We start from the raw sequence: 27,575 nt of genomic DNA, 5'->3' as shown, positions 1-27,575 counted from the left end.
ACGTCTTTGGTTACCAGTAGGTGTCATTGCAGGTTTGCAGTCACTGGGGCCCCAGCACTTGTGACAGGCACCCAAACCACGGCCCTGCTTCTTGGAACTTCCCCTGCTGCCATGGATGGAGCCAGCTTCTAATTCCCACACCACTGGGAATCCATGGCCACTTTCCTCAGTAGCTCCTGCCCAATGTTGTTCCCTAGCCAACAAATTTGTCTTCAGCACTCCAGGGGGTGTGTAGCAAGCAGCTTTGTTTCTTCTGGGCATCCACTCCACACACCCAAAGAGGGCACCTTTGGGAAGGCCTCTCTCTACAATGGAAATGCAACTTGGCCAAGATTCCCAAATCACCATCGACTGAGCCAATCTCAGTCAATCACCATTGACTGCCTGGAGATTGCACCTAGAAAAACGACCTTTTCACTGCTGCTGCATTGTTCTTTGGGTGGGTGGGATTTCTGCCTCCCTTCCCAGGTGGCTGCAGGATATTTGTGTCAGCAGGACACAGATGAGCAGCCTGGGGGGCAGGAACAAGCAGGTGGAGGTTGCAATAAGGCCCTGCCCCAAGATCCAATCCCACCTAAGCTCGTATTTCCATGTGCTATCTCACGTGGACGCAAACCCACATTTGTACCCACTCCAGGCTCTTTGGAGGACAGCGATATAAAAATAAAATCACAGCTTCAGCCTCCTGTGATGTGACAGGTTTCCTGCCCTCAGTTACTCCTGTCCTACACCGAGTATGGGTGGCCAGGGCTGGGGCAGGACCAGGGAAGGTCTCAGGCATCCCTGTAAGTGCCACTCCCACCCCCAGCTCTGCTGTAATTATTTTGCCCTCAGATCCCATTTCCTGTTCCAGAGCTGCAGCACAATGACATCCACACATGCTGCTGTAATACACTCTGGCCTTTCTCTTCCTGTGTTGCTTCTGCCTGATTAGGGGAGAAATTCTTGTTCTCAGTCCCAAGGCATTTGTTCTTGCATCCCATTACCATGATCCAATTCTCCAGAGGAATGCCATTCTCCCTGTAGGGCACTCCTGTATATATATTAATGGTGCCTCCCAGCTTTACAGCACCAGCAAGTTTCACTCACGTGTTCTCACAGTCCGTGCCAGGGTCCTGCAGAAAAATATTTTACAAGTTTGGTTGCAAGTCTGATCCTTCAGCAACCTGAGCAACTGGCCCATACCAGTTCAATCCTTTTTGATCCATTCTGTTACCATTTATTTTTTTAAATAATTTTCTATCTACAGCAAAATTCTTACACCAAGCCTTGTTTTCTGTGGTTTAACTATGATGTCCGAGCTGATATTTTGCCAAATTCTGCCCTGATGTCCACATGGATCAATTACACACCCAAGGACATCTGGTGAACTGCCATTCCCTTCCATACAATCCCCAGATGCTTGTTTGGATGCCTGAGTGGGAGCAGTCAAAGCACATAGTTTGGGACCTTGGTAGTGGAAAATGTTGGCACTAAAGTCTGGCATAAAGGGCTCCACACAGCCCTGCTGTCCCTCACACGTGGCACAACATAAACCTGAGTGTTCAGTGACACAGAAAAGCCTCCGTGGAAAATGTAGGGAGGATGTTACAGAAATGAGGTACAAATGAGAACCAATAGTAATAATTTATTACATAATACATTAACTGGCTTAATTGTTAATTACATAATTATCAGCTGGGTTTTCCTTTCTTTAAAAAGCCTCATCTAGCCTAGGCTCCCAATTCCCAGGTTTATGGGGCTGTTAAGCAGAAAGAAAGGGCTGCCATGCACCTGCCCAGCACTTTCAGCTGAAAGTTTGAAGAAGACACTGTGGTTCTGCGGGGCAGCTGCAGGTCTTTCTTCATGGCCTTGTAAACCATCAGCGATCTGGGAACCACAGCTGTAGCACCAGACAATGTCCAAGCTCCTTTTTTCTCCTTCTTAGAACTGAGTTTAAAGTATCTTTCTCAAAAGAGCATGGAATTTCAAGGCAAAAATCTATTCAAGAAGCTGATTCACTGAAATCAGGTGAAAAAATCTCAGGCACAGAAGTATTAATACAGAAACAGGTTGACAATGGCAAGGTTCTTTTTACTGCTCTATAATTGCTTGAAATATGATGGTACTAAATTCATGTTTTTAAAATTTTTGGATGTCGTGAAACTCCCGTAATGGGCTCGGCTACATATAAGTAGCTCCTTATAGTTCATTTTATTTCCTGCTCTTTTCTTCACAGGTAGTGATGATTTCTCTTTGGGGCATCTGGGTTTACTGCAACACTGAGAGGTAAATTTGGTGCGAGGAGTCAGAAGAGCACTCAGAGCTCCTGGTGCTTGTGTAGCTGCCCTCAGCTTCAGAAACAGCAGAGGGAGGGAAACACACCAAAGAAGGAAACCAGAAAACTGAATTTAAATAGTATGACCCAAATTTTCCATGACTGGCTTCAGCAGTATCTCCTCAGTTGCTTTTATGCCCCTGCTAAGTAACAGCCCAAGAGAGTCCTGTTTATTTTTATGTGAGAGCTCTTTCTGAGGCTGGGGTTTCTGGGCAGGCACAGCTCCTGCCATGACTGATGTTGTAATTAATGAAGGTATTTGGTGAGCTGGGATGTTCCCAGGACACTGCCACACCTCCAACTCACAGCACAGCGAGTGTGTAGCACTTGGAAAGCTGCTCAGAGCAGAGAGCATCTTTTAAACACTGCTTTAAAGGCAGGGAGATGCTGCTGCTGATGGATCCAGGCTTTGTTTTGCTCCCTGAATACTTGTGGTCAGATTATTTACTTTACTGTGCCGTTCAAAAGCGGTGGGGAGGTAATTCTTTGTCTGTGTATTTTTCCATTGATGTTGAGCAGGGCTGGATGATTACATGGGTTGTGCTTTGTTAATTATGAGCACTTAGAGAAAAATCCCATTGCATTGTTGCTGCGGCGGGCGGGTGAGTGTGCAGCCTTTCCAGAACAAATTCCCAGCTGTGCAGCTCCGAGGGCACGGCCACATCACACAATGGAGCGTGGGGCAGCGAGTCCCCAGTGAATGCCAACCAAACCAGCTCCCAAACTGGGAGCAGCAGGGCTGTGGTAGCACAGGGCAGCATTTTGCAGTGGGGATCGTTAATTAGAATGCAGCTTTCTGCTAACAGAGCTCTGCTGCTTCCAGGGCTGGGCCCGGCGTGGCTGCACTCCCTGGATGTTCCAACGTGGCCCCATGACCTTCTGTACCATACAGAACCTGTATGCACCTATAAATAATCCATTTGGCTGCTGCTGCAATATCAGATTTGTTATGTGATAGTCCCGAGGCCCACATGTGGATCAGGGCTGCCACATCCCTCCTGGCCGTCTGTCCTGCACAAGGGGATATTGGCTATCCCAAAGACATGAATCCCAGTCGCCAGGAATTCTTGGGCCAGGATGAATCTCACTGGGCTATTCCTGGAAAGTGAATGCAAAATATGCACGAGGAGTCTAAAGTGAATCAGAGAGGCCACTAAGCACGCAGAGCTTTTGTTTACACGGCTCTGAAACTTTTTCCGTGTGATTTCATGGAGACACCCAGAAGATTCCAAGGTTGCCCTGCACAGCTCTCCCTGCAATTGCAGCTGTACCCCAGGCTTTGGGAGATGGGTGCCCTGCTTCACCTGCAGATGTGGAACTGCCTTCCCAGTCTCAGAGATGGCTTTTGCTGGGGATGATTTTCAGTCTGGGTTAAATCCTCAGCTAATAAAAGCCAACAGCTGGATTTCTTTTAATCCCCAAAGCTCTCGTGGTGCTATGGCAATTTACACCACTCGAAAATGTGGCTTAGGCATATATTTTAAAAAAAAGTCCCAGGCTGCACAGAGCATTTGCAAGAGGAAACCCTGCGTCAGAGCAGTTATATTCCAGATCCCTCCCTTGGAGAACATGAACAAGGTGAAGAGGAGGCAGCCTGCCAACCCGACCTTGTTCTAATTCAGCTCCCTGCGAGACATCAATCTGGGTTTCTGCTTCTGGGATTCACTTGCCTTAGAAACAGTTGCTCATTCCTAGGTTTACCCAGAAGCTACAGAGCTCTTGTAGCTTTTGTTTGTAATTAGAGAGCGAAGTTTAATCCCCACTTCCTGCTCTGTTAATAACAAACCATCAGCTCTTCCCTGCACAAGGGAGCAGCAATTGAATATTGAAAATGCTCTGACACCTGGCCTGCACACAGGGGTTTTGATCAATAGATCTCAAAACACTTGGCAAAGGAAGGAAGCAGCATTTTAATTTCAGTGGAACTGAAGCACAGGGCTGGGACACTCTGCAATGCTCCTGGCCCCTTGGATTACACTGCACCAGCAGGAAAACATGCCCAAGAGACAGGGAATGTGAGGATATGGGATTAGAGGAACTGGTAGTGTCCCATAAAGGACATTCTAAAATACACAGATAAGCACTAAAAAAGAGGTTTAAATGAGGATCTCTGAGTTCTGTTCAAAGGCTGAAGCTGGATGCTGAGAACTGGTGGGTCTGGCCTAGGGAATTTTTATGTGGCCCATTTTAGAAATAGAATATTTGGAGCTGTGGGCAGGAGTTTCACCTTTTCCTAAATCACTCCTAAAAAGAGTTCTTGAACCCTCCTGCATCTTTAGCTGCATCTTTATCCCGAAAGCATTAAAACCCCTGTTTGCCCTAAAAATAGGATTTGTACCTCTCAGCCCACAGAAGTGCTCGCTGTCCAGCTTTTCTGGCTGTATCGTTCACCACTCAAAATCCACTGTTAGCAGCTCTGTTATTTAAATCTGTCTGAATCCTGGTGACAAACTGGCCTGAGGATTTCCTGCCATGAAAGGAGTTTGTTTTTTTCCTGCAGCTTAGGGACGAGTGGTGTTGAGCAAGAGGATTTGTCAGCTGATTCCCTTCAGACATTTGTTATCATTTGGTGGGAAGATGCAGAATTTACTATTCTCAGCACTAGGCTGATCTACCAAATTTCTCTGTGTTCCTGCCATGGGTTGGGGAGGGGGATGTCCTTATCTTTGCTCCTTGGGAGGAGTGGATTGGGCATGAATTGTAGGGTCACTGCACTGATGTGCAAGCACTCAGTTAGTGCAGGCAGGGGCTGCAGAGGTGACCCCTGGGGGAGACCATGTGCCTGTCACACCCCATCACATGCCAAAACATCAGCCCCACAAAGGAGCACCCGGTGCCCTTGCTCAGATGTGTTTAAGGAAGGGAAACAAGGATTTGGGGTGGGCTGAGTAACCCAGTGTGAGAACAGGGAGGTCGAGACTGTTGTGCTTGGCTTAAAAGGGAGGGCATGTAATGCATTTAATTGTTTGTGTAATTGTTCGTGTTTTCTTTTTCTTTCAATCCTTGTGTCAGCGATTAGAAGTTTATGTTGATGGGCAAAACATTCAATAATTCCCCAAATGAAAACTTTTGCCAGTGGCAGAGGAGGTGAGAACTACAAGGAAAAAGCCAAATGTGGTGCACTGATCTGTAGAAATGCATTTTGACATGGTGATAGCAGTGAGTGAGTGTCTTGTCCTTGTAGGAGGGCCTGTAAATGAAATCAAACCAGGCCACTCCTGGTGTAAGAAGTGATGGTTGGTCCCAAAAATCAAACAAATTTGAAATTTGCTTTAAATTGAAGTTTTCCGCCATGGGCAGAGCGCTTTGGTGCACGGAACGGATCTGGTTGCATAGGGAAAGATCCACAGGAAGGGAAAATAAATACAGCCAGCAGTACCCCCAGAGGAGTCCCACCTCCTGCACGTGGGGTGCAGCAAGGGCTGGAACTGCACTTTGTGTCTGCGCAGAGCAACTGTGAGAAACTCGAGGCACATTCTGCAGTGTAGCGTGGGAACCGTGCCCGCAGCCAAGCAGGAACACAGGGGAGAGGCAGAGGGAGCCCAGAGCAGGAAGTCCTTAAAGTCCCACACATTTGCCCATGGCTCCACCACGGCCATCCCAGCTGGGCTGAGGCTGCTGGAGAACCCATCCTTTTTACTTCTCTGGCTGTGTCTCTCTGGGTTTAGCAGCTCACCACTCCATGCTCCCTCTTTCCTCTCCCCATCTCTCCCACATTTTGACCTCACACCATGAAACTGTCAGAGTGAGGAAACAGTTTGAGCTGAAACATTCATTCCACATTACATGATTCCAGATTAAAGGCAGGAAACCTTTAACCCTTTGAGAGCCTTTTCCCTCATGCTGGGACGCCTTGGCTTTCAAGCTCCTTGCAAACCACGTGTAAGGGGGTGGTGAGCATTGATGCTTTTTAGAGGTCTGGTCTTGTCTTACCACTGGCTCTTCCCAGAACCCACAGCACTGGGATTCAGGAGTGTCTGGACTTTGCAAACTGAACATATTCTCTCAGCCTTACTCATGATTTTTGATTCCTCCAGTGCTGAGATGTATTTGCAGCGTGGGGAAAATGTGCATTTCCAAATGTACAAAGAGATGAACCTCTGGCTTCATGTGTTTCACTTCATTCCACGGTTTGAGGTTCAGAAGTGCAAATGGCTAAAATTGAAGCTACAAAAATAGATAAAATGAGGACTTTCAATGATTAGCACTCAGGATTTAGAAACAAAACTTCTTGCTTTCTTTAAAGCTGCCTAATAAATAACTCCCACGGAACAGCACTTCCATATAAAATGTATCATTTCGCAGGCCTGACACAAATATGTATTCTGGGCTTTAAAAGCTGCTCTTTTGGCAGATTAGGGCTCTCCTGAGAGCCAGCTCCTGCTCTCCAGCACAGACTGATGAACACTTGTCAGATATATTTGGTATCTGGTTCTAACTCTTGGCTGCTGCACTTCATAGGTGGTCTTGGCAGCCAAAAGAATGGCAACTCCAACCCTCCATTCCCTGCTGGAGCTTTACCAGCATCTGCACTGGGAACAGCAGCACCACTGCAGTCCCTCAGGAGCAGAAGTGACTTTGACATGGGCCTGATGGAACCACGTGGGCTGGAAGGTGATGAAGACGAGGGGGTTTCACCACTGCTCCGAACAGATGCGAATGGGAAACTCTAATGGCTCTCCCAGGCCTGGATTCTGGGTTTCCATTTCAGCAAAGCATCTCCAGATGTGTAGTTCACAGAAGCAGCACTTTGGTTCAGCCTCAGAGAGCCCATAGTTCCCAGTAACCCTTTTCTTGTGCATTTGGGTGGTTCCTGCAGATGTTGACCTCTGCCACCATTCCCAGACGGAGGGGTTGGAGCGCAGGCTGTTAGGGCAGAATTTCCACCATCACTTCCTCTACATCCAGCAGCACCACCAGCCTGTCACCTTTCCCAGAGCTTGAGGGAGGGCCAGTCTCCCTTATGGAAAATCAAAGGCAGGCAGGAGAATAATTTAAAGATTTGATTCCTCTTTCATTCCCTGATCCCACTGCTCTTTACTGACTGTCACGAAATTGCTGGGCTGTGCCTTGTCCTGCCGGGTAAAGAATGAAGAGTCTTGTTCATTCAAAATCATGGAATGGTTTGGGTTGGAAGGGAGCTTAAATCCCGTCCAGTCCCACTCCCTGCCATGGGCAGGGACACCTTCCACTGTCCCAGGTTGCTCCAAGCCCCGTCCAACCTGGCCTTGGGCACTTGCAGGGATCCAGGGGCAACCACAGCTTCTCTGGACAACCTCATCAAACACCTTTGCTGACAGAGCATGAGTTTGAGTTCAGGTGCCCAACAAATGTAAAACCATGTTCTTCATCAAAAACAGGGAGACAAGGGATTAGGCTGTTACATTTTCAATGCGATCCAAATTAGCTTTTTCATCATGGCATAGGAAAATATTGGGGTTTGAAGTGAAATGCAGTGCAGAACACTGAAGAGTGGTGGCCTCTGCAAGCATCTGGAAACCTGGATCACAATCAAAAGTGATATAATTCAACTCTTTCTGTGAGAGTTCAAAGGCAACCTCAGGAAAAACCCAACCTCTGCTTATCTGGTGAGCTTTCTAACCAGCAGAGAAGGTACAGAATGTCTCCAGATTCAGCAAAGAAACCCCAAATATCTTTTCCAAATGACCGGTTACTGATTGTGAGTGTTCTGCATTACTGCCCAGGGAGAAGAAAAACGTCCTTAGGAACAGTCTCCACAATCATCCCTCATAACAGCACAAGACATGCATAGTTTCACCCAGCATCCTTGGAAAATGTGCAGCTTCCCCCTGACCTGCTGGAGGGGATGGGAAGTGTCTGTATGATGAGATCCAGAGGCTCTGTCTTGAAACCCTTTCAGATAAGAGGGAAAATGTAAAAAATGTATCTTCTAAAGAAAAGAAGATTGGTGTGACAGCTCCTGAATGAATTGGATCCCAGGGTTTGCAGTCTATCAGCTCAGCTCTCTGCTTCATATTTGGTGTTTTTCCATCTGTAGGAAAAAGCATTATCATTCAGGATGAACTTTGTCCACTTCATGACAGATAAAATTATTGCACCGGCTACAGATGAAGGGAGACGAGAAGTGGGATTGCTGCATCATTTTCCATGCTCCTGTTTATTCCAAAATCTTCAATAATGGGCTAAAATCTGACAGAGCACAAAATCACCAGCTGTTCTGAGCTCCTTTTCCACTTGCACAGCTGCTTAGAGAAGAGAATCTGTCTGATTAAACCGAAGGGATTTCAGAGGAGAGCAGCAAAACTTAAGAACTAAACAGGTTTAAGTAAGCGATGACTCTGCAGCATTAACGAGCTCAGCATTGTAAGCACAAAACAAGGGGAGGAAATATTGGGCTAAGCCAGTGAGAGCTCTTGGGGAGAAGTGGCAGGAATTCAAAGCACAGCGTTGTAGCTGTGCCTTAAAATGCTTTAGGTAAATAAGGTCAAAAGAGTAAGTAGACACTCTTCTTTTGTTATAAACCATGTTTGGAGTTCAAATATTTGGAAATAAATTTTAAACTAACCAGCAAAAGTATGTTTCTAAGCCAAAGGAAGAAGAATTGCAGAAGTTTTTGCTTGCTAAGTTAAATGAGAACAAAGGCATGAATGGAGAGGAGCAAGGAGGGCAGAGCCTGTGAGAAATTACCAAAGGAAGAGTCTTGCTTTGTCTCCATTAGTGATAGATTGGATCATCTTCTCTACCCCATTGTCCCTGCTTTGGAGCTTTTAGAGTGAAGCTGGAGATCTTTTTTAACTTCAATTCCGTGGTTTTCCTGTGTGAGCCCCAGAGGAGACAGGCACAGCTCAGAAGAGCTCCGAGAATCCATGAACATGAAACATTAGCAAGCAGCTCATTGTGCTCTGCTGCCTCAGGGCCGTCTGCTGGCTCTGCAAACAGAGCAGTGGGATTTTGACCCCAAATCTACTTTGCCAGTGGGCAGAGGGAAATCCAGCAGTAACAATCAGCTGGCAGCCACCCAGTTTGCCTTGGAAAACAATTAGACAACTGTTTTCTGCTACAGAGCAAGTTTCTTTTGATGTCTCAGGAAATTATTCTTTCTTCTCCATTTGTACACCTGACACAAAACCTGGGAGCAGCCAGGTACCTTGGATACAAATATTTCTGTCTGAGCTGTTCCCTGAAATCAGGACCTGAAATTTATCCTCTGCTCCAGGTGTAAATGTGGGATCCACACAATTGAGTTTTAAAGGAATGCAGAAGCAAGATGTGAGCTCAGATGTAAGTGTTTCAGCCATCCCTATGCAAATGGGGGCAATTCCTTTATTCCTCCTTGGTGATCCTCTCCCGTGGATGCTGAAGTATGTGACAGGTATCTATGACCTACGGGCAGAGCAATTCAGATTAAGAAAGAGATCTGGCCAAATTCATCAAGCAAGTCGCAGGAAAAGTTAAAAATAAAACCTGGTTCTCCCTTCTCCCAGGTCACACCACATTTCCATGGGGAACCACTGGAAATGGGTGAGAAATGCAGCTGGCAGGAGCACAGAAATAACCATTAACAAACATCTTCAGTGACTCCCAAGCCTGTCTTGGTGTTGCTGCCATTGTGAGGTGCCAGCCTGTCACTGAGGCTCTGCTCAGTCCCTAACACAGATGGAATTTAAGTAACTTTCTCCAACTTTTAATTACATTCCTGTGCAGTACAGCTCACTGTGCTTTGTGCATACCTTGAGGGAGGTGTATGGTCTGGGAGTTGTTGTAAAGAGTCGGGAATTAATTACAAAGGACGCAGGGCTGGAGTTCCTCTGGAGTACTTGCTCAGCTGTGTAACCTTGGGGCAAATCACTCAACTGCTGTGTGCCCAAGTAAACCCAGCTGCAAAGCCATCTTGAAAACCAGATGGTGCACAAAGATTTAAAATGCTCAGGAGAATGATGAGTGATGAGAAAAAGAATTTCAGAAGAAGGAATTCTGCAGCTCACTGCTGTTGGTATTGATTCCAGTGGAGTTAATCTGGACTAAATCAATAGAACTGAGAGGAGAATTTTCTTTGATATCCAAAAATCACCCCACACTCTCAAATCTTTGTTTTTCCTCTCTCCTCTTGACTTTATGGCAGTACTTTCTCTCTAGAGGGTTAATTTTAAACCTTCAGTAGAAGACGTGTTTTTTCCCCTGGCAGCCTGAAGTTTCTAATTCAGGATCAGGTTCTACATGACTAAACTTTGATCTTGTACAGGATTATTTTTAGGCACTTAATTCTATAGCATTCCTTTCTCCCTGCTTTTTGTGCTGCCATTCAGCCTTGCCTCTGGGGCACAGTGAGGTGTCCTGGGGCTCAACTACTGCGCTACAAATAAAAATACTGAGCTTTATTGCCTTCTGTAGATGGTTAGTCCTGGCTTAAAACCAGTATTTGTACTCCTGGTCAATGAACAAAGGAAATGCTAAAGTTACTGTAGCAGAATAAATGTTTGCCACATGTTAGTACCCAAGAGAAGACTTGAATGTTTCAATATTTTTTGGCTTTAGTCAAAATGTAGATTTTTTTTTTCCCCCCACAGGAATGTGGGAATACTTATTTGCATAAGGAATATTTTCTTACATAAGGAACACACAAAGCAGGGTGTCCTAGGTTGTAAGAAGGGAAAAGAATATACTTTACTGTGAACAAGGAATATTTAAATATGTGACACATACAGGAGCCATTTTATTCACTGCTCAGGGAAGACCTTGCATGTTTTTATTACTCACTAATGAAAATAAAACACTGACAGGTTTGAATTTTGGTGAGATTTCTTCCCAAATCAGAAAGGATTCCAGCTGAAGGAGGGAGTTACAAACGAATCAGACAAGCTGGAGCACAAATAGTCTTTCATGGAAACCGATGTCAGCAAATTGTCTTCAGCAAATTCAGCCCTTGTTATGCAGTACTGGAGTGGTAAAATTGCTAATTGCTATTCAAAATTGGGGATCATTTTCCCAACAGAAAAATACTTCAGTTTCTGTGGGTCTTGCAAACTGCTCCATTTCATGTTATTGAATCTTTAGACTCAATGTTTGAGCCACTGAAGCTCTAGATTCGATATTTGAGCTATTGAATCTTTACATTCAATATTTGAGCTGTGCTGTTACTAATTGAAAACACTGAAATTCCATGCCATAAAAACCAAAGTGCCTGGGATGATTAACGACACTGCTCAAACACCAAATTGCTAATCAACCCTAATCAAAAGTAGAAATTCCCTGATATCCTTTGAGTCCCTGTTTGGATGATCCAACTTTTCCCCTCCTACTACCACTTGAAACTGAATTTAAAAACAGGTGCAGGTCTTTTGTGGGAATAAAAGACTCTTAAATGAATCAGAACACAAGACATTCTCAGATGAGCAGCTGTGGAAAACAATAAATAAAACAGAAAGTGAGCTGGAGATAAGGCAAATCCAGGTGATAAGGAAAATCATGGCTAGAGCTGTCTAATATAGGGACACAGAAAATACAAAGTACATTTTAAAGCCCTGAGCTATACAAGTACTCATCAGACTCAACTTCCATTTTTGCTGCTCCTAATGAGGAAAAGGTTGATTTAGCTCAGTCTTGCCAGATGAAACTGCAGCTGGGAATGTTCTTCCATATCCATCAAACTCGGGTTTCCCTCCTGTGTTCCTGAGTATAAATCACTGAGCTTGACTTCATTTCATGGTCCTTGAGTTGCTCATCTGGTCTGTTTGAAGAAAAGCTTGGTGCATCATGAATTTGCCATGGTCCGAGCCCGTTCCTCCCCACTCTCACTGAGAGCAGAGTGCTGGGTGCTCTGGGCTGTGGTTGTTGGTTCCACAAATCAGCTCACGGGATACAGCTTCAAATCCTTGGACGTGCTGAGGCACAACCAGACGCTGCCACTGGGATATGTCCTGACAAGCTGGGATGCTCTGGGAGCTGTTCAGGGAAGCCTGGCTTTAACTGAAACAGCAAAATAATGAATTCCCCAAGCCAAAATAATGAATTCGCCAAGGCAAAAATTTCAGGCATCATAAAACCTTTTCTTCTTAAAAAAAAACCCCAAACAACCTAATGATGTAAATATACTTCGTGTGAAGGCCTTGTTTCTTTAAAAGCATTTTGAACTTGAAGTCTGACTAGTTTAGGAGAACAAAATTAAGAGTTTTAAGTGACCTCCTTGCTCTTGATCAGTGCAGTCCATTTTTTGGTGGGTTTTAAACCACTCTGATCTATTTTTCCCTTTTGCCGTGTAAGAAACCTTCAGAAAAATGAAAAATGCCATGGAGAAACTCACTACAAAATGCTGCCACAAGTTTGTATTTTGCCCATATCATCACTTTCAGAAGAAATCAATGTGCTTTTAAACAAAAATAATCTGAAAAAGTATCGATTTTAAAAACATCTCCTTTCAAAGAGACGCTGTAAGGCTAAAGCTTGCACATGAGCAAATCTCTCCCCATTGCTAAGAACTCTTTCTTTCAATTAATACTTTTCACTATTTATGCTCTTCATTTAAATGAATTAATTCCTTTAATTTGCCTTTATTTTCCAGTCTTGCAATGAAGCAAATCTGGTACATTTTGCTCGCTCAGGACAGCTCCCATCACTCTCTTCATGTCCTGCTGTAGTTCACTGCCTGTGTTTGGGAATACAACCATTCCCAAGGGGAGTCACATCTCTTAAAAGCAGGATTTCATTGCTCTCATTAACAAACCCCACTTCTTAACACTAAGATATTTGACCGCACCCCTTTCAAACAAAAAAAAAGAAATAATTTGGGACAACCTCTTTTTTAAACCACAGTTTCAAAATTCCTGCCCCAGAGAGCAAACCCTGCGAGTTCCTTTGCTGAATGAGCAGGGGCTTTTTGAGGAAGACGTGAAGACAAAATGGGAGAGTCTCTCACACAGCCTGACAGCTGAATTGATGCCCCTTCTTCCCAGCTTGTTGCCCTTTTTATCCAGGGCTCTGGAACACAATTCCCGCCGGCCGCGTCAAAGCGTGGTGCCCGATTTGCCTTTGGAAGTCAGAGCCTGCTTCAAACGCCTCTTCAAGTCCTGCATGTTGGGCGACTTGGGCCGGACGAGGTGGAGGCCTCTCCTCTTCTCACCATTGCAGCTGCCACTGCTCCTGCTGAGCTCCTGGCACAGCTGCTGGAAGGCCTCGTGCACGCCCTCGCAGTTCTCCCGCGCCGACACCTCGCAGTAGGTCCCGCCCAGCTCGCTGGCCAGCTGCAGCCCTTCCTTGGAGGACACCTGCCTGGCCCGCAGCAGGTCGCCCTTGTTGGCCATGAGCAGCAGGGGGATGTTGGCGTTGGGGTGGATCCTGCGGATGTGCTGGTGCAGGGGCCGCAGCACACGGAAGCTCTCGTAGTCCGTGATGGAATAAACGAACACGAAGCCGTCGGCCCAGTAGATCGAGCGGTTTATCTGCTCCTGGCAGCAGATGGTGTCCGTGTCGTCCTGCAAAACAACAGGATTTGGGTGTTAGGAAACACGGAGCAGGGAGCAGAGAGAGCAAAGAGCCCCAGACAGAGCTCAGTTTGAACTGAGTTTGAACTGTTTGTTAAAGTACAGCCAGGAGCCTCTCTGGATGTCCCAGTGGAACTCTCAGTGTTGGTGACACTGTGCCAGGTTGTCCAGCCTGGGCAAAAGGAGGTTCAGGGGGGACCTTTCACTCCCTACAGCTCCCTGAAAGGAGGTTGCAGCCAAGTGTGGGCCAGGCTCTGCTCCCAGTGACAGGACAAGAGGAAACAGCCTCAAGCTGCACCAGGGGAGGTTTAGGTTGGACATCAGGAGGAACGTCTTCATGGAAAGGGTGATTGGACATTGGCAGGGGCTACCAGGGAGGTGTTGGAGTCCCCATCCCTGCATCCCTGGATGTGGCACTCAGAGCTCTGGGCTGGGGACAAGGTGGGGATCGGTCACGGGTCAGACTCAGTCCTGGAGGTCTTTTCCAACCTCAGTGATTCCATGATTCTGTGATCCCACACTGCAGGAAAGCAGTAATGTGGAGTGGAGAGGGGTCAGAGCAAATTGGTTGAAGAGCCAAAATACTGCTTTGAAAAGTTAGTTCTATATTCTCTTGTACCCAACCAGTCAGAAACTCACACTCTTATTGTGGATGAAATTGTGATGGGCACAGTGAGAGCATTAAAAATCCATCAGGTTTGTCACACTGTGACAAGTGAACAGTTGTCCCCCAAGGTGACTTTTAGGGCTTTTTCCAATCCTTTATTCAATGTCTCCATGGACAGAGGCTCTCACTAACTCTGTCTGGTGAAGCCTGCCAGCTTTTCCTGCCTTGCAGGTCTCCGGATAGTCAAAGTTATTTTGAAAAAAGCGATTTGCTACAAAGAACCAATGACCACAACTCAAGATCAGGTGCAATCCCATTGGCAATTTGCAGAGCAGGGTGGGTTTATATCATGTTTTGCTGGTCACACATTTGTTGATTCCATCACCACTCCTATTTAGAGCCCCAGCAACCACCAGCACTGGGATTACAAAGCTGAATACAGCACTGTGGGCTTGAAAAGAGATCAGCTCACTTGTCAAGAGGAAGCTATTTCCAGCTAATCCTCTCCTCTTTGTTATCCCTGCTGGGATAGGGATAACCCAGCCAGAGAGGGAGATGCCTGCTGCAGCCATGCTTGGTTTGGAAGAACTGACATTCCTGTCAATATTACAGCATTTCTGGAACGCTGTAATTTTTTTTTATATCCAACAAGCATATTCTGTGTACAGCTCTTCATGAAGCTGGTAGAAATTGCGTTATTTTAAGGGGAGTTCAACATCACAAACACAGAGCTCAAATTTTGATTATTGCTAAATTCTACCCAAGAAATTTTCATCAACTTCGGTAAGACTAAGAGAAAACATGTTCCATTATCTCTTAATCTACAGAATACATACTGACATTAGTTGTAACAGAATTTAGTGCTCAGCACTCTCCCCAAACCGATCACTTTTATTTAGAATCATTTATTTAGATCACTTTTATTTATGAATTATAAAGCCCAACTTCAGAAAGCAGAGGTGGAAAACAATGAGTAAAACCGATCAGTTTTCCTCTGGTAGATCAGACAGTAAAAGAAGAACTACTGACAAGCTCTTCTGAGAGAAGGAGGAAGCAGAATTTCTGAAGGGTCAGAGTGTAAATTCAGCTAAAAACTTTCCTCAGGAGTTCTGCCAACCAAATGCCCTTCGTAAATATTTCATTATTGCCCCCAGAGACACTGGCTCATCACACCTTGAGGTTCTTTGCCTTTGCCAGCTCACTAAAATTTCACTGTGAGCAGTGAAATTGCTTATCAGATGCTCCCCAAAACACTCAAACCCCAAAGCCCAACACAGGATGATGAAGAGGGATCCTGCCCAGCAGCCTGTTTGGAAAGGTTAATGAGAGTGAACTCCAGCCAGGCCGGGGCAGGCTGTGGGAAGAAGGGCAATTTGCGCTGTTGGGGTCTGGGTTGTAGCCAGTCTGGGGATAATTAGCCACTCTCCATGTCCTGGAAGCATCTTTTCACCAGCAAAACCCTTTCATGGCAAAAAAAGGAACTAATTGCACTGGCAAGCCCTGAAAATGGGTTTGGAGAAGGTGCACATTCAGAAAGCCCTAATGAGCAGAAATTCTCTGTTACTCCAGCTAGGCCCACCCAGGAGTGAGAGGGATGGATAATCCCAAGAGGAATGCTTTATTCAGGAAACCAAAGGCTAATGGGCTACTTTTTAAATGGAAATCTCTGCTCCAGAATGAATTTTGAAACACACAGGCCTTTGCAGTGTATAGGCCAAGCAGCAATGAATCACCCAACAAAGCCACTCATCTGCTTCTGTTTCTCTCTTACACTTTCACATCTCTGGGGGCTTGAATCCCGAGGGTTTCCACATGATTTCCTCCTGAAACGCTGTGCTCTGCCTGCAGAGTGCAGGAAACCCTCTTCCTTAAGGATTTTGATAAAAAAGTCCAACCTTTTCTCAGTCTTAACCTGTTCTGACACAGTCCCTTCAATTATTGCAGATACATCATTCGAAGCAAACACATACAGGGTGAGATAAGCATGTCTGTGGGAGATCTTGGGACAGCACAGACCTTGGACATGGACAAAGAAAATGAAACTCTTTCTTAATTAAATTAAGATCATTTCTGACTAGGAAACCTTAGCTGCTGGCTTGACTAAACTTTGTGCAGCTCTAGAGTCACTGGACTATAGGGCACAGTATTAATTTAAACAGGAAAACAGCATCTATCTGGTCTGGAAAAGGGAGTTAAATTATTCCACTCCCTCCTTTCCCCATGGGACAGCAGAGAGAGAGGGGATTCCCTTTGTTAAGTGTTTATCAGGCAATCCCAGTGGTGCCCAATCATCCCCCACAGCTCCTCTTTGCAGGGCAAGCTGGCAAAGGCCTTTGTGCAGTTAAATCCCACTTGAATATTTGGAGAGCTTCCACTGCAGCTTTTGTTTGCTTCTGAGTGTCCAGAACAAATGAGGGCTCCTGCCCTCTGCTCTGTGCACCCCAGCACAGCAGAGAGTGGGACTTGAGCAAAGCTTTCGCCTTCAATCCACTTCCAGTCATGAGAGCAGCTGGGAATGGGAACTGCAGGAGCTTCGCTCATCCCGTTCTGTAAACTCAGGATGGAAGAGTCCTACAGCACAGAAATGCACACGTGGGGCTGTGCAGGTGAAACAGGGGGTGCAGAGCTGTCCAGGAGCAGCCTGCCACACGAGGAGAGAAGGTGGTGTTCCCATCCTGACCTTTATTCGGCCAAGTCTAAGTTTAGACTGAGGCTAAGGCCACACCTAAAAGGTTATGCTCGGTGGTGCAATGAGAATAACTAGTTCTATCATGAAATTGGAATTATCAGTCTCTTGTGATTTCCACCATTCATGTAACCCCAAATTTCACTACATTTCCTGCTGCTTTGACACTATTTTCATCCTCTTGTTCTGCATGTGAAGCAGATCTTCAAGGAGAGACATCATAAATCCTGCTTGGAAAAGTATTTCTAGAAAGAGGTTCCTAGTAGACTATTAAATCTAGAATGTAATAGAACCATAGAATCATTAAGATTGGAAAAGATCTTTAATATCATCGAGTCCAACTATCTAAAACACTGCGAGAAAAAGGAGTGTGATAAATGCTAACACCTTAAAAAAAAGGAATTAATTACATTTAAAACTCGAGTAAGGAAAGCAGTGCAAAGCACCATAGCTGGAAATGACAACTGCTGGGAGGCCTGGCCCCTTGGGAAGAAACACTTCTCTAAATCTGAGAGACTTTGGGTGTGGAGGAAGGTCCAAGCTGAGCCAGCTGGGCTTCTGGGCAGGTGAGTTTTCTGCCATGCAGGGACAGAAACCACTTGACAGAAAATAAAACAACCAAGGAGTGAGCCAGATTGTGATTTTACTGCTGTTCAGAAATGTGTTGGAAAGAGATTTGTTTTAATTTTGACTTAGTGCTGAAGAAGCCTGATTTAACACCTTCAAGAGCTCATTTTGGTGAAGTTTAAGGTACCTTGATTAGTCTTGGGTTTGAGCCCGGGTGTTTTCCTGCTGCTAAGTGGAGTTAATTGCAGATGGAAGTGCTGGCAACAAACATGAGACAAGAAGTGTGTTGAAAAGCACAGAGCAGTGGTTTTACCTCCAGTGAGACAAAGGGAGTATCCTGCACCTGCAGAGAGATCTGCTCCCCATCTATGGTGAACTTCCTGGAATACAAAGCACCTGGTGGAGAAGGAACATTGTTAGTCAGGGACTGTAACAGGGAACCAAAAGTACAAAGGGAAGGCAAAACGGGACTGTAGAAATCCAGAGTTTTGAGGTTTGGGATGTGGAGCTGCCTGTAGAAAAGTGAACAGCCCTGGAGTGTTTGTGTGGCTGTTTGCTCAGTAAAGTGGGGCTGTGTTTGCTGTGTGGGGACATGTCCTGAGTGTACAGCCAGCCTGGGGGCTGGGAAAGGGCCACTTGGCATGGAGTCACATACTCAAAGTGGGCACATAAGTCCCATTCAGGTTTTCAATCCATATGAACTTTAAGTATAAGTGCAGTTCACATTTTATGATGTCAAACTAAGACATCCAGGTGTGGTCTGTGAAAGGAGTGAGTGTTTCCTACTGCATTTTTCTGAGTGCCTTTAAAAAAGGAAAGTGCTCCAGGTTTGGACACAGAGTGAGTGACTGTGTGTGAATCCCCCAGGTGCTCTTTGGGGTTTGTGTGATTTTAGCAGAGTTTGGTTGAAATCCCCAAAGACTGGACACTTGAAACCTGACTTTGGTTAGTCTGGAGGACACATATTCACAGCCAAGTGCCAGTTCTACCCACCTAGGCCTGATCCAGCTCTGATCTAACTCCTGCTATCCTAGGCTTGAACTTTATTCTGTTACTGCAGTGTGAGCTAAGTGGCAATGAAAATTTAAGTCTTGATCTTCTGAGCTCTCTGTGGCTGTGACAAGGACAGCTCCAGAGGTTGATATCATCATTTTTCTTTAGAACTTAACACAAGTCACGTGGGGGTGTGAAGAAATGCTAATCCACAGCTGCTGTGTACAGCCCTTCTGTCTTGCCCCAGTACAATTGTCACTGCTGCCTCCAGAACAATGTCAAACGTGGACAAATCCACCCACTGGAGAGTAAGGAATTCAGATTAACAGGGAGCCCAGCTAGTGACAGTAATGCCCTCACCTCTGAAAATCTGCTTTGTTTCAAGGGAACAAGTGATTTTATTCCAGTGGAAAAGAGTCTGAGCTCATAGAACATTTTCAACACAAGGGAATTTAGCACTGAATCCAACATTATCATATCATGGTTTAATACTGTGAGGGGATCCAGCCCTGGTGGGATTAATTTTGTATTTTAAAACAGATCAGATTTTAAGCTGTAAAGATGATTTTATGGGAAGATCCTGCACCCCTGCACCAAGACCAGACAACTCCTTATTCCCATTCCATGACGCCCCACAGAACAAAGAGCAGGTGCTGCCAGGCACTGCCCCTGCTCTGCCTGATGCTGCCTGGAACAAGGAGAAGCACGGCTGAGTGATCCCAAAGGCACCACCACCTGTTCCATATTGCTGCCATATTCCCTTCTCCTGCAGCACGGCCGTGGGCCTGGGAGCTTAATGAGAAAAGCATGTGGTTCCCAGCACTGCTCTGGCAGCAGTCCCTGCACAGCTCCCAGGTCTCACTTGATGTACAACCTCCCGGAGAAGAGGTGACAGAAAAGAAGGAGCAAAAGTGCAGCCAACCATCGGGGTTACTTGGGGTCAGTGATGGGGAGCTGGAAGGAGGAGCTTTCAGATTGTGTTTCCTCAGATCAAAGGATCTTGTGCTGCTCCCTCCTTCCCTGCTCATCCTGAGCTCAGCAAGCGTCTCCAAAGTGAAGCATTTTTTCAGTCCTGCCCACCTTCACCCCAAAGCTGTGAGGTGCCCAATGTGTGAGATGTGCAGTAGGGGTGAGCATGGATCCATCCTACAACCCTGGCCAAATCAGAGTCTGAATGAAACAGTTCACATGAACGCTCCCTCTGGATTAAACAAGGAATGAATGGTTGCTTTGCTTGTCTTACGGAGAGAAGACTTCAATTTCAAAGCCTCCCTGGTTATAATAGCCCCTGAAAAAAAAGGGAATGCACAGAAAAAGTTCTGAACTTCCTTTTACACCCTTTGGAATTCCTCTGCCTTCCCTGGGCTTGCAGGGGGAGCAGCATTGGGGTTTTGTGGTTTAGCTGATGTGTGGGTTGTTCCTTGAGCCTGTGTTTCAGTATAGGTATGTCCCCAAGCAAACCTTTTACTCTGATCCTTTTCCATCAACTTGAGGGAAAAACCAGCTGAAAGGATCATAAATAATGAGCCTTTGATTTATGGCTTTCATAGCTTGAGGCTATTAACTGAAAATATGCACCTTATGGACACCTAACACCACTTGGCTCTCCTGTAATGCGCACCAGTCACAAAACAGAGTGGATTTATTTTCCAACTCTCTGCAGTGCTGCTGGGGAGAGCAGAACTCACCGGTGTTGGCTTCGTAGTCCCCAATAAATCTCTTTGTGAGAAAGCGCACGACCAGGGCTGCAAAACAATGAGAAAAAGATGGGTCCTTAATGAGAAACCAGATCCATCCTTGCACAACATGTGTAACATCTTCCTGCAGGGAGGAGTCTCACACAGACCGAGTTCATCTCTGGATTGCTCACATGTTATTCTGCAAATGCTGCTCTCAACGCTCACAGACAAAGATCTGGGGCCAGGCTGGGATACCCAATACAGAGTTTTTCACAGCTTGTGTTGGAAAGGAGCCCTCAGATTCAGGGTGGCAGCTCAGCATGGGATAGGGAGGTTGTTTCCCTGGGATCGCAGGTAAAACAATCTGTGCTTTGCTCTGAAATAATTTAGAAAAAGAGTAGCAAGCCAGCAGATTGCAACTAATCCAAATTTAAGCATTTTATGTCATACAAGAAGTGAGGCTGATGGATGGAATGTTTCTCTCTAGCCTTAAAAACCCTCCTGAAACCCATTAGTGATATCTAATCACACCCAGCAAACAAACTCCATGTGCTCTGCACACTTGGGTCGTGCTGCAGCACCCTGGGCCTTCTTCTTCACCTTAACCTGAGCTGCTTTCTTAAACTCTTTGCTTAGAACCCTTTTTTTCCTTGATAAAACACTTAAACCCCATCGTGGCACCAGTAACTTGTATTCCTGTAGTGCTTTGATCTGAGCAGATTCCTAGTAACTTGCAAAAACAATAATTAAATAAAATGGATTTCATTTCAAGCCATGATTTTTCTTACAGTGATACTGGGTCACCCTTGAGCACCCTTAGATGAAACTGCCTGTGCAGCTTTGTCTTCAACAAACTAGTTAAAAATAATATGAAGATGTGGCTGCTTCAAAGCCAAAACAATCAAACATTTTGCTGAATCCCATGGAGCCACAGATGTAATAAATCTGATTTGCTCTTAATAATTCCTGAAATCATGGACCATACATTCAAATGCTCTCTTTACCCTCTTTTCTTCCCCTCTCCTTTGGGGAATAATAAAGGCACGTCTCGCACGCTGTGATTTGTCTGCTGAGTATAAAACATTTACAGCAGGAAGATAAAAACCACCAGCCCCACTTTTGGGGTGCGCAAATTTAGCCACAGCTAAATAATTTGCACAAAACCGCGTAGAACCAAGCAGAACAGTTTTGTGCGTACAAAACTCGCTGCTGGCTCACGCCGGCTGCTCACACAGCGACAGCACATCTGCCTCACAAATTATCCCGTACATTTCTTTAAAAAACAAAGAAAAAAGGTACATTGGGACAGTTAAGCTGCACCAAATGTCACAGTTTTGGGTCTGCCTGGGGAGCGAAGGAGCTCGGAAGTGCAGCTGCAAGGAAAAGCAGGGAACACACCTGGGACTTACCTGTCTTGCCCACGCTGCTGCCGCCCAGCACCACGAGCTTGATGATTTTGTTGGGCGCACAGTCCAGCACGGGGTACTCCGGAATGGGCAGCAGCAGGAAGTTGGTGGAGTACTGAGACATCGTATCCTCAGGGACCAGACGCATGCCAGAAGGGATGGCTGCTGAGCCCGGCTCGGGGGGGAAAAGCGGCAGCACGGCTCCTCGGCGCCCGTCCTCGGCTGGCTTCCCTCGGAGGGACAAGCGCTCTCATCCCACCGAAGCAGTTTTCCCGAGGAATGGGAGAGCGCCCGGCCTCCTGCAGCCGATGCCTCAGCTCAGACAGCGACTTCGGAGAGCCAAAGGGAACTTTTTGATCAGCCCCCGTGAAAACTGACTCCGGCATCCCGCAGCCAATCACAAGTGGGACCGGGACATTCCTGCAGCCGGGCACCGAGGGAGCTGCGCCTGCATCCAGCGCTCCTCGCCCTTTAGCCCTCGCCACGGCCTGATTTACGGGCTGTCCCTCGGCTGGCTGCTAAAAACCCAGATTTTGGGGGTTTTCAGCCGTCACGGGAGCGTTTTCAGCGCGGTACAGCCACCCCCATGCTCTGCTCTAATTCCGCTTTGAATAATCCGGTTCTGCCTGTCCAGTTCCTTTGCCTTTTCAATCGGCTCCAGCTCCACGCTCTGTTGTTCTCCCTGGGCTATTGTGTGCTGCCCCTCCGGAGCCCTGAAGCTGATGGGACCCTGCTCTTCAGGATAACAAACACATTTCCATCCCCCCCCTCCGAGTTTTCAGGCAGCTGTGGGGTATTCCAAAATCCCAGCTGGCACATGAATCCTCCAGGACACGTTTGATCTGTGAGTCCTAAAGGCCCGCTGGAACGCGGGGCAGCGTTGGGGTGGGACACTGCAGGCTCTCCAAGCATGGGAAAGTGAATTTAGGGCTGATGACAGATTTGGGAAGCGGAGGAAGGACTCGGTGCCTTTCAGTGGGGCGAGCCAGCAGAGGGAATGAAGAGAGAACGGCTTCTCTAGGAAAACTGAGCGGGGTTTTAGGACAGCTGGCGGCTGCAGGGTCTGTGGGATGACAGCCTGTAACTGAGCACTGGCTACAATCAGCTCTCAGTTCTCTGGGATAACAGGGAGGGAAGAACACGGTGGGGGGGAGTGACCCAGACAAAAGCAAAACTGCAAATAATACGAAACAGATGTAAATGAAACTAAAAAAATAATGTAGTTGGAACATTCATCTTTGGAAAAACTTCTCGGAAGGGGTCTGCAGGAGCGGGGGCAAGGCTGGCACATGGACTCTGTCGGGTGGTGTGGGAGGCAAGGATGGGAACGGAGGGCAAGATAATCCCCCCACAGCTCATGGAGACCTGGGCATGCAGTTTTGCTGCAGGCACAAGGTAGGCTTGGCTCACTCTGGAGAGGCTGCAGCCACCAAAAAGCCTCTCTGTGCCCAGCTGCTCTCATGGCTCTGCTCTGACCCACAGCACGCACCTGAGCCCTCCCCAGCAGGGTCCAGAGCTAGGGGTGCATTCCCAGGGGATGGGAAATCAGGGCAGAGCTCCGGATCACTGCCCCTTCCCAAAGCACTGATCCCAGTTTCCACACCAGCATCACAGAGGATGTGCTGAGTGTGAACTGCCCTTAGGAAAACCCAGCGTTGGGGCACAGCAGTGCAGTGAAATCAGCACAAGAATCCCAAGATTTATGGACATGTCACTTTTCCAAGGCTCTGTTTCCCCTCTAAAAGCTCCTTGTGCAGCAGTATTTGTGCAGGGATGCTGTGCAAGCTCCCGGTGTTGTTCCTTTGACCATCCTGGCAGCCGATGAAGAGGTGGAAAAGGTATCTGGAGGCTGATGCAGCTCATGGAACTGCGAGGGAGCCGCCGGATCCTGTGTCTTTTGGGACATGGCTCCTGTGGGAATGGTTTGCAAATCTTCCAGTGTCAATTTGCTTCCAGATTTTTGCAAAACCCCAAACACTGAAAAAAAAAAAACCCTTTTCCAGGAAATTTCATTACCAGGCTGCTTTAATCTCACACAAGTTTTGTAAGAAGAGGCAAAATGAGAGGAGGAATAGGGGAAAAAGCTCCAAATCTTGCGGTCAATTAATAGGGCAGCACTTTGAAATGCGTTATTGAGCTGGACAGTGATGAATTTGGGATTAGTTAGCAGCAGTAAGTCACTGTCTGCCTCTCTGAGTGCTGGAAGCTTTGTTGCCATTTGCTATTAAAAGCACATGTTCGTGAGTAATATAAAAACATTCATCACGATAGTCCTCCTCCAAAACCAAACAGTCATAGATCTGTCAGCTTCCAGGTGGCCCGAAGAGCTTCAGCCCAGGGAAAAAAAGCCAGATAAGTTCAGAAAGATCGTGAAGAATATTCTATATGAGCAAAGACATTCCTGGAAGAAAACAGCTCTGCTGGCTTGCTCCAAGAGGGAGGCACATCCAACTGAAAAAAAAAGTTAAAATCATTTTGGGTAACCAAATGTGGTGCTGAGGAACACAAAAGGGAGTCAGCCAGAGGCAGATAAAGTTGGAGGGTGAGCTTTGGGCTGGATAAATGTGAGGCAGACAAAAAGAATGCAAACTGTGCTCAAATGATGCTGCGCTTGGATGTGGCACACGAAAATCAGGAGCCACAAGCACGGGCATGGAGCAGCTGCTGCGTGACGAGGGACAGGGAAGCTGCTTCCCATGTGCTTGCAGGGATGGATCTGGTGCTGACACGGGAGAGGGGATGTGTGGGGGCAGGAATGAGACAGCAGTGGTGGAGGAAATGTTGAACTGCTGCTTTTGGCAGCCCTGAGGGCTTCTGGTTGCTTAAAACCAATGTGAAAGCAGTTTTAGGCTGCATGTTGGAAGCAGACCAGTGGAGTTGCAGTTCCTTTGCTAATATGGTTCAATCTGAATTTCTTCTGCATCAGCCCAGGCTTCTCATGCTTCTCCCCAAAGCTCGTTCCACCATGTGCAGGAATCTCTGTGCAGAGAGAAGAGATTTTAGTATAAATAAAACTTCTCCCAAAGTTTTCAATCTATTCTCAAGCTCCCCCCCCTCCTCTTAACTTTCGGGCTCTGATTCTGAAAGGGCTCAAGTAAAATATAGAACCGAACCCAGAGGTTTTCACAGGTGACCCTTCTCTGATTTTCTAGATTGCCAGAAGAGCCTTTTCACTGAGTGAAGCCACGCAGAAGGATTCACACTCTCTGAGATTGTATAACCCTTGGCATGCAGAAGAACAATTGTTTTTAAAGGAGATTTTCATTGTTTGTGCACAATGGGCTTATATTTAGCCAAGAAACCCATGTTTTAAATTCAAATTCTCTTGGAAAAACAATCGCTTAAATTAGAGAGGGAATGTTTGCAAAGCTGAGAGCGACTTTGGAAACATTTGGATGGTTCTGGAGGGTTCACTTTACCACCCCTTGGGTCGCTCATGCGAGGATCTGTGCCTTTGCATGGTGCACAGAGATTGTTATTTCCACACCAAATCTTTTACAGATTTATTTACTGCTCTGTGTTGCTTTTGGCTCTGTTTGTTATAAGATTTTCTATTTATATTGTTGTTGGCCCTCCTAGACATCTTCAGAGACAAAGCTTGCTAAAAATAAAAATATTTGCCATGACCATAGTGCCTGTCACAGGAGGATGTCAGAGTGCTTTAAAACTGGTTGTAATTGTTCCTCACGGATTGTACAAAAGGAGTAAGAGACGAGCAGAGCCAGAGAGACCTTGCTAAGATCCCAGCATGTTGGGAAAATGTTTCTGTGTCTGCCTAGCTCTGGCAGAAATTATTTGCCAGTAATGAGTATTTTGGACCAAACCACTACACCCCCATAAGTCCATTTGTAACCGTTACATTTGCCTCTGCTACATCTTTCATGGAATACTTTGATGTTAGGGGGACTTGGATGGGGAAACAGGGCTCTTGTCTGAGCAGAAATGGGAAATGTGGCTGTGGGGAAGTGCCGGGGGCTGGGGCAGATGCTGAGACAGAACTTGAGGCTGGTGGCTCGTGCACACATCCCTGAATTGACTCCAACCAAGTTGATCCCTGCAGCTCTCTCTGCCCCTCTTTGTTGCAGACTCAGGGCCCAAAGGTCACTTCTCACACTGCACTCAACAAAAATTGTCTTTTAACCACCCTCCTGCTCCCGGTAACCAAATACCTCAAAGCTGGGAAAGGCAAAAAAGGAGGAGACAAGAAAGGAACAGAAAGGAGCGTGGTGTGCTCAAAGAACCAGCCTTTGTCTGCGTGCTCAGTATCCCACCTTGCGGGGTTTGAATGAATTAAAAATGCATCTCTGTGCTCCAGCAGTGACCTCTGAAGACATCTGGGGACAAGACCACAATTTTAGCCTCATCATTCTACTCAGCACCAAGTTGTTCTGATCCTGAGGCCAAAGGGCAAGGAAATGTCCTCAGATGCTGCTGCAACAGCAGTGATAAATCATCTTTGATTCTATTCTGGGATGTGAGAGAGATGAACATTTAAATGTGTACTTCAGTCTGGTCAAACACTGTCCACATTCCACAATTTCTGCATTTCCTCTCCCTAATTTTGAAGCACCACCATTCATGGCAACTCTCTGAGCATGTGACCCTTTTCACTTTTGGGATATTTTGTAAGGATTGGGGGTTTTTTTGTGTTCCTGAAGCCTGTCCCTGGGGAGCCTGTAGTAGATGAAAGTCCCACGTGCATACGAGAACATCACTGCGGGCGAGCAGCTCAAATAGGATGGAAACATCTTGGCCTCGTGAAAAAGTTTCTGCTTTGGAAACAGAACCCTTCTCCCTTCCCCACAGATATTCCCACAAGGTCAGGGCTGCAGCGTGGAAACAGCCCTGTCACTGCTGGGATTGTGAGCAGGGAGCTCCCAGCCACCCTCAGCAGCGCTTCCAGGAGAGGATGGGATCCCTCCAGGCTGGACACGACTCTGCATGGGGATCAGTCCCTGACAAGTATTTCTGCCCAACCCTCGCCGTTTCCTGCGGGCTGTTCCCTCTGAGATGTGGTTGCTCTCGGGGCGCGTTGCAGGACGAGCTCTGTGGTGTCTCGGAACGTTTCCCACTCCGTCCAACCTGGCCTGCGACACTTCCAGGGATAGGACATCCCCAGCCTTCCTGGGTAACCTGTCCCAGTGTCTCACCACCCTCACAGTAAAGAATTTATTCCGTATCTCTAACCTAAATTCCCTTTCTTCCAGTTTGTACCCATTCCTTTGTCCTCTCACTGCAGTACCTAATGAACAGTCCCCCTCTGGCTTCCCTGTAGCCTCCTCAGACACTGGAAGGTTCCACACAATCATCCGGTCCAGCCCCTGGCCCTGCGCAGACACCCCAAACCCCCACCCTGTCCCTGGCAGCGCTGTCCAAACGCTCCTGGAGCTCTGGCAGCCTCGGGGCCGGGACCATTCCCTGGGGAGCCGTTCCAGTGCTCGCTGGAAGCACTTTTTGCCACTTCAGGTGCTCCCCAGGGAATCCACGCTGCCACAGCCCTCTCTCGACCCCTGGATCCAGGGCTCCCGAGGGATTCTACAACCGGGGGCTGTCCCACATCCCGGGGCTATCCCACATCCCGGGGCTGTCCACGTCCTGGGGTTGTCCCATATGCTGGGGCTGTTCCCCATCCCGGTCCCGTCCCCCATCCCGGTCCCCGTCCTCCATCCTGGTCCCCGTCCCCGTCCCCCGTCCCTTTCCCCGTCCTGTTCCCTGTCCCGGTCCCCGTTCCCCGTCCCCGTTCCCCGTTCCCCGTCCCGGTCCCGTTCCTCGTTCCCCGTTCCCCGTCCCGGTCCCGTTCCTCGTTCCCCGTTCCCCGTCCCGTTCCCGTTCCCCGTTCCTGTTCCCCGTCCCGTCCCGGT

At 47.0% G+C, this 27,575-nt stretch overlaps 1 protein-coding gene across 1 annotated transcript; it reads right to left on the bottom strand.

Annotated features, from left to right (window-relative positions):
- Positions 1-11,023: 11,023 nt before the first annotated feature.
- LOC121670189 (ras-like protein family member 11A-like) lies at positions 11,024-22,776 on the bottom strand. The gene is made up of 4 exons (XM_042040068.1): positions 21,718-22,776; positions 20,318-20,374; positions 17,950-18,032; positions 11,024-13,767 (listed from the first exon to the last, which is right to left on the bottom strand). Exons 1-4 carry the CDS (start codon positions 21,860-21,862, stop codon positions 13,300-13,302), a joined length of 753 nt encoding a protein of 250 aa, XP_041896002.1. The 5' UTR covers positions 21,863-22,776; the 3' UTR covers positions 11,024-13,299.
- Between the last annotated feature and the right edge of the window lie 4,799 nt (positions 22,777-27,575).

The sequence above is a fragment of the Corvus kubaryi genome, unplaced genomic scaffold (genome assembly GCF_017639235.1).
Source record: "Corvus kubaryi isolate FWS band 111438036 unplaced genomic scaffold, C.kubaryi_AGA036_p1.0 37395, whole genome shotgun sequence".
NCBI classification, from domain to species: Eukaryota; Metazoa; Chordata; class Aves; order Passeriformes; family Corvidae; genus Corvus; species Corvus kubaryi.
This window is presented reverse-complemented; position numbering and strand designations above follow the sequence as displayed.

What these genes read in the sequence shown, in the direction of transcription:
- LOC121670189 (XM_042040068.1), bottom strand. Translation starts at nt 21,862, where the DNA reads ATGCGTCTGGTCCCTGAGGATACGATGTCTCAGTACTCCACCAACTTC. An exon ending in GGACTACGAAGCCAACACCG is followed by an intron (nt 18,033 to 20,317) that starts GTGAGTTCTGCT and finishes CTTCTCCACCAG; the next exon opens with GTGCTTTGTATTCCAGGAAG. An exon ending in CTCCCTTTGTCTCACTGGAG is followed by an intron (nt 13,768 to 17,949) that starts GTAAAACCACTG and finishes GTTGTTTTGCAG; the next exon opens with GACGACACGGACACCATCTG.